This window comes from Myripristis murdjan, chromosome 16 (assembly GCF_902150065.1).
Source record: "Myripristis murdjan chromosome 16, fMyrMur1.1, whole genome shotgun sequence".
Taxonomy (NCBI): Eukaryota; Metazoa; Chordata; class Actinopteri; order Holocentriformes; family Holocentridae; genus Myripristis; species Myripristis murdjan.
The window spans coordinates 31,943,094-31,953,789 of NC_043995.1; the positions used below are offsets into that span (position 1 = coordinate 31,943,094).

Genomic DNA, 10,696 nt, shown 5'->3' on the forward strand with positions numbered 1-10,696 from the left:
CTTACACATCTGAACACCAAATGCTCGCTATTTTACTGCTGGGTTCTTCCCTTTGCAGCGTTTTCACATTTTCCTCAATGAGATTAAAAATGTCTTACAAGCAGCAAAACAACCAATTTCAGTAATTATCATAGACGACTATATATTAAGAGCTACAGATATATATATATATATATATATATATATAAAAATTATGGTGTCAGTACTATGAATAAAAACAGAGGAAATATCACAGCCACCACAGCTAAAAAAAAAAAAAAAAAAAAAAAAAAAAAAAAATTATGGTGTCAGTACTATGAATAAAAACAGGAAATATCACAGCCACCACAGCTAAAAAATACATAAATAAATAAAACTTTCACAGGATATCCTCTTGCAGCATTTGACTGTAGGCTTTTTGCCATCTACCATTTCATCCTAATATTTCCAGCAGTAATTGCTGCTGAAATCTTCTTATTTCTCTCTCGATTCAAAACAATAAAATATGCATTATATTGCTAGCAACAATCAAGTTAGAAAGCCATACACATGCCTGAGCCATAGGTGGCGGTATAAATTTTATCCATCAGTTTGTGAGCCACAAAAAGCCCTCAAGAAGAAGAAGTAGAGGAACTTTGCGGTAATAACAAACTGCAGCAGATGGGTGAGATGGACGCAGCGGAGTTTGATGATGTTGTAGATGACTGGTTTATCGAGTCGCTGAAAACGTGAGAATTTTAATCAGAATGCTAAAAAAAATAATAATAATTCCCTTAATCTCTGGTTGAACGGGCGGGTTAAAACACACGTGCTGACCCAGCCGAGGCTGCTGAGCGTCCAGCACCGAGCTCATGAGCCCGGACAGGCGCCGCTGGCTTCTCTAAAACGGAACTCCTCTCAAAAAAACTCGCAATTTTGTGTCGCCTTTCTTATCCTCAGATGTACTTACTTATAAATTACCACCGTATATGATTTTTAACTCGTATCGGTTGCTCTTCAATTCGGCATACATCCAACACATCAAGCAGAACTCATTTCCAAGAAAAACAAACTTTTATTTCTGGCTGAGCTGCGTTTTTTTTCTGCATTTCCTAATTCAGACATGTTAACGTTAACCTCACGGCCAGCGCTGTGACCTGTCCAGATTTACTCACATAATACAGTTCTGCTTTACCAATCATGCCGAATTAAAGAGTCTCTTTAATGGATTCACAGCCAGTGCTGAAGAGCATTGTCCATGCTGTGCAGCTCTGCGGAACAGAGAGGCGACATGAACCTGCTGCGGTTCTCAGTGAAGTCTGGCCTTGACGTTTTCACATGCTTTTCAAACGGCTTCCTGTTGTGTTACTGGCTTCACAGAAGGAATGTCAGACACAGTGCAATCTCCAGATGATCTATTGCTGACAATAACACAGCAGTGGTAATTACACAGCAGTAGAATAGGCTGTATTTAAGGATAATATCTAAATTCCACAGCACTGGGTGTACTGGTGTATTGTCGTGATACTACAGGAGATTATTTTACACCTTTTTGTCGGATAAATGAACTAGAAACTCAAAATTATGTACATTAAAGTACCACAGGAGTATTATACAAATGAAGAGCTCATTTGCAAAAACAGATATCTCCATTTGAATTTATTAAACCTTTTTAAACTTTTTTGAATTTTATTCAAATTTACTTTATATTTATTTCTATTTTTTATATGTTTATTTAGCCTGGCATAATGTTTATTATCCTAAATCATGCTTTGTGTGTGTGTGTGTGTGTGTGTGTGTGTGTGTGTGTGTGTGTGTGTACTCCAAGCAGTATCAGTGAAAAAGGTGTGTTCATTTTAAGAATGGCTTTTATCTGTTTTTGCAAATTAACTCTTCAAATAATATGACAGTGTAACTGTATAGTACTGAATACTGCAGACATTTTATAAGTCCTTCAAGGAAAGTCAAGGGAATGTAGAGCAGTTATTTTCCATACAATGTAGGAGTTAACATCGCCTCCAGTGCCTTATGACTGTGATTATTATCATCTGATGTGTGCACCTCGTTATTGTAGGGATTTTACTGTTTGGTGCACAAAATCTACAGGCGTAAAACTTGTGAAATTTCTGCAGTGATCAGATTTACTCTGCTGGTCCCGTTCCTGCAGATACAAGGACCTTCATGTGTACCAGCTGGAGCATCCAACCCGCGTCATAGAGTGGACATCTGGAAAAAGTGGGTGAATTTAACAATAATAATACTAATAATGATGATAATGTTGCTGTTCAGGTTGTGAAAATACCATCAGCCAAATGCCTTTGTTTTTGTGCTCTGCCTGCCACTTAAACAGCAACACTACTCCACCCAGCAGGAAACCACACATCACTCTGGGCCCCTGTTCCTCTCCCAGCACTTTGATGTGTTTGCTAAATCGGTAAAATGCTGAAAGTTGCAGGTGAATGTGGGAAAATGTCAGCAACTGTGCCTGCTGGATGGAAAAAAAATGAGGCTTCCTGCTCTGATAATGACAGCATGTGTGTGATTTAATAATAATAATAATAATAATAATAATAATGATAATAATGAATTTTATTTGTAAAGCGCTTTTCAAAAAAGAATCTCAAAGTGCTACAAAAACCTAAAATAACATAACAAAAACACAGAGAGCAGTAAAACAGTAAAAAATCATCAACAAGGAGAGAACAGCTAAAAGGAAGGAAGAGTAAGAGCACAGGATGAAAATTCAAAGGCAACATTTGTCATTTGTCAGAGTTTGAGTTTGGGTTTGTCTTCACAGCTGTGTGTGTCGCCGGCTACCGCTCGGCTAAAAACGAACTGCTAGAGCTTCTTCTGCCTCTGAAACTCCTCGCTGAGGAAAACAAGGTGATGAGTAACAAAGGGGCATCAACTTTTTGGTTTATCTTTGTTAGCAGTACATCCAGGTTTCACTCACAGCCTATTTGTGTGTGTGTGTGTGTGTGTGTGTGTGTTGGTGTGTCGGTGTGTTCAGGGTCTCTGTGCGGAACGGGATTTCAAAGTGGTTCACGGTGGTTTCGCTGAGGGTCCAGTTCACTGCCTCAGACACATCCCAGGAACAAGGTGAGTGTCCAGGACAGGCTTATTATTGTTCTGCATTTTTTTATGAGTTTTTATGTGTTTATTGTGTTTTGACTTTTTGTGACAGAGAAACCTGCGGCTCACGGCAGCACCAGGTGGGATGTGACTGTGTTTCCACATCCGGCAGGTGGCAGGACACTTTACTGACTTGATGTCCTTGTCTTGCAGGTGTGCTGTTACCAACGACGGCCGCAGCTCCGGCCTACAGGTGTGGGACCTCGGAGGAGACGACAGCGGTGAGCCAACCTCAGCCCGAGCTCTTAGAGCTGCGACGGGCCGCCTGCAGGTTTTCACTCCAGTCAGACGAGTTCACCGGCTGCCTCCTCCTCTCTGTTTGAGCCTGGGCTCCTCACTGAAATCACGTGTCATCGTCTTCAACTGGAATGAAAACCTGTCCTCCCCTTTCTTAGAGAGTCTGTCCCTGTCCCCTTCATTAGCCTCGATGTGCAAATCGCTTTGAAATAACATAAATATGATTTATTTTATCACAAGTTGCCAGTCAGTTTGTCTATGACCTTGTGTGTTTGTGTCTGCATCAATGAGTGCCTCACCCTGACCCCCTCAGAGTCAGCTGATTCTTTATTCTTCAGTATCTTTTATATATTTAATGAAGCCATGCAAAATTTTACCTTCATACTGTCACTATTTTTTGAGTTACAGTTCCTCCTGTAACTCAGCCAGGTTTCAAAATGGAGCTAAAAAACGGAGACCTTTTTGGGGTGTAAACCGTTTCCTGTGGGCGTGGGCGATATGCTTTATTTTCTATGGAGCGGGGCGTCTGGGACAGATTATCCCACAAAGTGTTGACATCTATTCAAGATGAGTGACACGTGTTGAAGTGGGAACTCGGCTAATCCAGGGGAAGGAAGGCGGGACGCGTCAAACATTTTGCGAGTTGGACATGGCAACGCGAGACCGGTGCATGCGTTGCAGAAAGACTTCACATGCAAAGCACATGGGTAAAAAAAAACGGCAAGGGATCAAGGCTTTTATTTTGAAAAGTGTTGGCTAAAATGGAGAGTGTGCCTTGATGATTTTTGGATCTGAATCCAAAAAGTCAGTCAGTAAAATGCGCGTTTGTTAAAGATGGAGTTAGATTGTCATCAGTGTGACGGAGCCATCGTTTCCGTCACGTTGGACCTGATTTGGTGATTTTCAAACTGGCTGATCTTTCTCAGTTTCACCACCTGGTCTGGGTCTTTGTGGTACAGCAGAGGTAGTTTTATGACTTTTTTGTATGTATCTTACTGTTTTACAGTCTTGTTTACTGTCTGTCCATTTTTCCGACGACAGATGTGATCAGAAGAACAGCAAGTGTGGCGGGCCGGAGCGCTTCGGGGAGAGGCAGCAGGATCGCGGCTGGACTCTCGTCAGATCCTCGAGTCCTGCACGGCGCTGAGAGCAGCGACGTCCTGCTGACGGACCTGACGTCGGGACAGAGCGTGTATAAACTCAGTACGCTCGCACTCGGTGATACACTTTACTCCTCTTTATGAATCTGCACCACAACACTTCACATTCATACAGCAGCACGCCGTCACACTGGGAGCTGCTGTCTGCAGAGGGGAGAGCCGTGGCTGCCCAGAGAACCCATTTTCATTCAGACATCTGGAGGTCAGAGGTCGAGGGACCCCGCTGGAAACAGACATGCCACATTTTCCCTCAACAAAATTTAGCCAAACTTTGGAGCGATATTTTGCCCCCTTGCCAAAACCTTGCATGACCTACAGTATCTTCACTTTAAATCAGTTCACTAGTAAAAAATGAATAAAAAATCAATAAAAAAAAATCTTTTCAAAAATCAGTGTTACAGAAGGCTTCACAAAGTCAGCAAAAAATAAAATCAAATAAATCAAGTCATAAATAAAACAGTCAAACTTATTATCCAATCCAATCCACTTTATTTATATAGCACAATTTTAACAAACACAAGGTTATCCAAAGTGCTGCACAGCAAGATAAAACACCACAAGATAACACAATAGAAGCAGAATAAAAAGGTAAAAAAACACAATAGGATAACACGATAAAATAAGATAAGATCAATTAAAATAAAATCAAATAAAGTAAAATAATAATAATAATAATAATAAAGATAATAATAAAACAAAATAGGATAGAATAAATAAAATATATAAAAATATTAAAATAAAATAATAAAATAAAATAAAATACAATTATAATTTTAATAGAATAAAATAATGTAAAATGCACTGCCCGCACAGCATAAAAGAAAAAACATGCACACATAAAATCATAAATCATAAAATCATAAATCCTTATTAGTTAAAAAAAAAAACAATTTGGAGCATAAAAACCAATAAAAGACAATTCAAAGAAAATTAAATCTCAAGTAAAATCAGGAAAGGCTCTCCAATAAAACAGTGTTTTTAGAAGAAGGTCTCAGACTTCAGAGCCCCTGTAGTTTTCGGGTCGCTGGGACAGACTGAGGGCGTCAGAGTTCATCCTGGTGTGTTCGGCACTAAGAGGTCAGATACAGCAGGGACCGAGGCCATGAAGAGCCTTAAAGATGATCAGAAAATTAAAAAAAAAAAAACATCAGTGCATCAGTGAAGCTTCGTCTCTGTTTTGTCTCGACAGAGAGCGACGCCGCCGACCCGCTCAGCTCCTTACAGTTTGTGAGCGACTCTGTTTTCCTGGCCTGCTGCTGCAGCGGGAACATTTACACGGTGGACACTCGGGCCTCAGACGCCCCCCGGCCGTCCCCCCCGCCCGCTACCGGTGGGGGGGACGGCGTCCTCTGGTGTGCGGACGCCTCTCCGTCCTCTGCGGGCGGGGCCGGCCGGGTCGCGCGGCTCTCCTCGTCCGGAGAGGCGGTGCTCTCAGACCTGCGGGACCTGGGCGGCGCCGTGTCCCGAGCTCGGCTGGACGTCCTGATCGATCACCACAACTGGGACGATGTGAAAGTATCGTGGGCACCGGCGCTGGACGACTGTATCGCCGCGTCAGGTCGGTAAACCTTTCACCTTTTCGCTCTATTAGTGATTGAACAGTGAATCGAAATATTATCAAAATCACTACGTGGCCTGTTGTGATATCCAAATAGCAGGAGCTGCAGGTGTTTGATGAAGGTAAATATATGTGACAAGATACAATACAAAAAACAGCATATTTGGGTGTTTTAGTGCCATTGAAGGGAGAAAAAAAAATACCTCGCTATTTTCCCAGGTATTTTCTTGGTCTGGAACTTTGTTGGAAATCATAGAAAAGTCATTTCCTCAAGTCAGTTCCTCGACATTTTGCAGTCCGACAGTGAAAGAGGACACGTTCTCTTCAAAAATGTACTGGGAATGTGTCGCAGCAAGGAATAGAAAAGTGTAAAATTTTTTATATCCTTTGAGAATGAGTAGACGATGATTTGTCGTATTGAAAGGTTGTGTTGAATCTGACTCGGGTACAGCCTTGAGGTATTGTTATTTCCCAGAAATCAGCTCCAGCCAGTCAGAGACAAGAGACATGTTGCTTTACTTGTTCTACTTGTTCCACTGTAGAAATACAATCACAAAAATTTGGCATGCAGGAGTAGATATGTCATGGAAAAATGTTGGTATTTAACTGGAAAGTTTTTATACACTGAAATAGCTAACAAGGGAGGAAAAGTCACTTTCTCTTTCGTTCCGGTGTTGAACTCCAGTCTTGAATGTCCCTGCTCGCCAGGTTTCAGTGGAACAGTGCAGATCTACGACACGTCTGCCTGGGCAGCCGAGCCGGCCGCCGCCCGGCCGCTGTTTGAGCATCGCGGCCACGTCGTGTCGTCACAGCGGGCCGACAGCCTCCCCGTCCTCGTCACCTCCCACGTCTGGCATCCCGAGCGGCCCAGGACGCTCCTCTCCGCCGCCGCAGACGGCTCCGTCCACGTCTGGGACTGGGTCGACCAATCAGCCGCCGCCTGCTGACACACATCACAGTGCAGGTCTGTTCACACACGCTGTATCATCATGTAATGTATGAAAAACACTCACATGGGATGACGAAACGCATTGAAATCACCGGTGGCTACATCAGCCTGCATGAGGGGACAGTGTTGGAGTTGTGATGCTTCCTGATTTATCAAAGCAAAACCTGAAGTTTGATTAAAAATGCATTAAAACCCTCCTGTGTACAATCTGCTGCTGCTTTGTTCTTTGTGACAAGACCAAGAGATGAATGTCATCTCCAGGGGCAGAGGAGGAAAATGAGGCATTCACACAGGATCAGCATCATCAGCAGCCGTTTGTCCTCACCAGGTGCTTCAAAGCAGGACGTTACAATGTGTGGCCGATTGGAACGAGATTAAAGAGAAAAACTGTGACGGCCCCTGGGATACATACATATATGCATTCATACATACACACACATTGGTAGTTATTATTCATTTTTTAAAATCGCTTTGTATGTCTGATGATTGGTGTGTGAGACGTTGCTGCTGGAAGCGTGGGGACTGTTTTGGCCTGTAGGCGGCGCTGTGCTGGGATAATCCGGTTTATATTCAAAATGTTAAAATCCCTCACTCCCTGAAGTTTGATCCAAAACCAAAACATAGTCTTAAATACTTTTTTAAATGGTTCAATTATCAACCACGACACAACTTTCTCAAGTCTCACTTTTCCGTTTCCTGGACAGACTCGGCGCTGTGCCTCTGAAACGCAGCGTCGACGCCGCCTCGTCCCTTTCAGCCTCTGAATAAAAGTAACTATCATCTCAACAGCGCTGGATTCTGTGGTGACGAGAAAAACTCAGGGACGTTCTGTTTTTTTTCTTCTGTCGTGTGATCCTACCTTTTCACTCTAGCCTTTAACTAGCTCCTATTCTATTCCACACTGTTGTCTTTTATTGTTTTATTTGCATCTTTTGTTTTATTTCAGAGTTCTCGTTTTTAGCCTTTTCTTTTTAATTCCACCCTGTGCTGTTTTTAATGTTTTATTTCAATTTCAAATGTTCTTCTTTTTATTGTGAAGCACTTTGAGCTGCAATTCTTGTATGAAAGGTGCTATACAAATAAAGTTTTATTATTATTATTATTATCAGATAATTCTCTGTCCTGAGGAAGACGGTGAAGGAAACTGTGAGGGTCCAGAGAAACAAAACAAACAACAACAAAATCCCTGTGCAACAAACTCACAAGGCCAAGATCAGTGAAAAGAACCAAACTGATGTGGAAGAGAAAACTTGTGCAGAGCAGGAGCACAACACAACGCCACGAATTATTCACTCATTCAGATTCAAAAGACGGCGTCGGTACAGCGTTAAAAAGGAAATGTTTTTCTTTGGGGCTTCTTCACAGCGCAGGCTCACAGTAGGAAATATCTAATTCATCCATTGTCGTGGCTGTGGTTCTGATGTTTATGAGCTGCACTGTGAACGCTTGTTACCTTGGAGATTCAGGACTGGAGTTTGTTTTGCTCGTCTGTTTGTTTCAGGTGTTTGTTGGGAAGTCCTCAAGCTACAAGCTGTACGTCCACAAGCCAAGTTTATACTGCACTCTGAAACCCGCAGCCCTGTTTGTGCTAAGCCCCGCCCCCTTTCAGCGACATCATTGTCATAAGACACGCCTCCTTTCCCCCTTTTGGACCAATCAGCATGGGAGGTTAGTCAGCGCTCCTCTGAGCCATGACCAACCTTCCCACTTTGTTTTCATGATGTGACATAGATGCGATTAGAAACTAAAGCGCAGTTTCCTGTTTGCGCCCCCCCCTTGCCACACCCCCTTGATGCCGATTGGTCTGAAAATGTAATCACTTCTTTGCTGGTCCGTGACCGACGTTCCCACCGAGTTTCATTCAAATCCGTCTGGGACTTTTTGAGTTATGCTGCTGACAGACAGACGCACAAACGAAAAAGAGGCAGAAAACAAAACAACAGGTGTGACTGTGTTATCGCAAGGAAGAGCTTACAGTGTTTAGTGGATTGATTGATCCAGAGAAAGATGTGCCTGATTTGTTGTTTGAGGATGTGTTATTTTACGTTGCCATAAAAACTGGTTCTGTCTCTGAGAAACGTTTGCAGAGCTGAACTCGAGTCTCGAAAAGTTTCTTTAAGCGCTTGCTGTCGCTGTTTCTGCTTCCCTCTCTGTCAGCCGAGCAAATCCTCCATGCAGACTCACTGCTGTCAAAACGCACAGACACTTGCCTCCTGAAAACTCACCACTTCACCTCCGCCTCTGCAGTTTATTACTTTACTCTCCAAAAAAAAAAAAAAAAAGTGTTCTCCTCTCCCTCTCCGGCCTGCCTGCCCTCCACAGCCCACACAGACGTTCATTATCACTCGGTCATTTCTTTTCCCTTCGTTAACCTCAGACTTTTTATTTTTTGTCATCCACTGAAAATACGACAGAAGCACCAGAAAATTCACCATAGATCACATTAAATCAACACTACAACCTTTTAATAAAGTTTATCCCACTAAACTTGTCAGTTAACTCCATCATATTAACAGTAACCAAACCGAAAAACATAAACTGTTCAATACACACATACACATCCACACACACACACACATATACGTACAATTTTGTTCATGTATTTTATTTAGTGAATTTATTTTTTAATTTATTTGACAACTTCTTATCAATTAGAGAATTTACTTTTTGTAGTAATTTGTATTAAGTATATTCTTAGGCACTTTTTTATTATTTAAGCAAATGTATTAAGTGTTGATTTTTTACAAAAATTCCTAATAAAGAGAGGCTACATTATGTTTAGCATTGTATATTTATTTTTTATTGCCTTATTGTACCGCAAAATGAACTGAATTCTGATTTTTGTGTATCATTACACCCCTAATTAACACATAACTAAATTATTAGCAGCAGTTCATTATGGAAACAAATAACTTCAGTGCCTAAAATGAAATGAAAGCTTTTATTAATTGTGGGCATCTGAAGAGGCCGGCCGGTGACGTTTTGGAAAAGTTCAGATCATTAAAAAAAAAAAAAAGCAGCTCGAGTGACTGCAGGAAGTCAGAGATCCAAGCCTGACAGTCACCGAGCCGCTTCCTGTGTGTTTCTGCCTCGACCGCTTTTTCTTCTGCAACTTTTGATTGACACTTGGTAAAAAGTGTGACTCGGGTTTCCTGGGACTGACGTTCCCCCGTCAAAGCCGTGATGTTCTCCGGTGAAGTCTGACATCGAGTTGTCCGAATTCCCCAAAGGATTCTTCAGGCTTCAGGCTTCAGGCTCCTGTTTCCACGGCTCGGCCTTTTCCCTTCCCTGGAAGCGTTACATCTCCTCTCCTCTCTCGTCTGATGAGCTCGCTGTACCTGTCGCTCCTAACAGTCTCAGTTTCCTGTGTTAAGAAGAGCCTCAGCCACCTCAGGAGCCGAGGGACCCCCGAGGGCCCCCGAGCTGCTGACGCTGCAGTCGCACTTATTGAATTTTACCGTTCTGGTCCACAGCTTCTGTGCACCTGGTTTTTACTTTTGTCGAATTTTCTGTGCAAGGCTATTGTCGACATTTTCTCTTTGCAGCTTCCACTCAGCTGCTGATGTGTTCAAGGACCACACCGGCTGCATTTTCACTTGTTTGCTTGAATGCCTCAGACAAAAAAGATGTGAGAAACTCCGTGAATCTCCATGAAACTTGTGAAAAATGCCACATGGAGGTAATTCTTGGCATGTACGTTTG

The 10,696-nt window shown here is 42.3% G+C and overlaps 1 protein-coding gene across 5 annotated transcripts in view; it reads left to right on the plus strand.

Moving 5' to 3' along the window:
* Positions 1-563: 563 nt before the first annotated feature.
* wdr73 (WD repeat domain 73) overlaps positions 564-10,696 on the plus strand; it is a 30,156-nt gene continuing 20,023 nt past the window's right edge. For 3 of the 5 annotated variants that reach the window (XR_003929529.1, XR_003929528.1, XM_030071702.1), the window contains exons 1-8: positions 564-707; positions 2,126-2,193; positions 2,756-2,841; positions 2,969-3,057; positions 3,244-3,311; positions 4,369-4,530; positions 5,677-6,045; positions 6,754-7,009. Coding sequence is in view for 3 of the 5 variants with exons in the window: in XM_030071702.1 (XP_029927562.1) it covers positions 640-707; positions 2,126-2,193; positions 2,756-2,841; positions 2,969-3,057; positions 3,244-3,311; positions 4,369-4,530; positions 5,677-6,045; positions 6,754-6,992 (1,149 nt within the window). In the remaining 2 variants the exon portion in view is untranslated. Of the gene's footprint in view, positions 708-2,125; positions 2,194-2,755; positions 2,842-2,968; positions 3,058-3,243; positions 3,312-4,368; positions 4,531-5,676; positions 6,046-6,753; positions 7,546-10,696 lie in introns of those variants that run through there. The other 2 variants (XM_030071701.1, XM_030071700.1) reach the window with 2 other exon arrangements.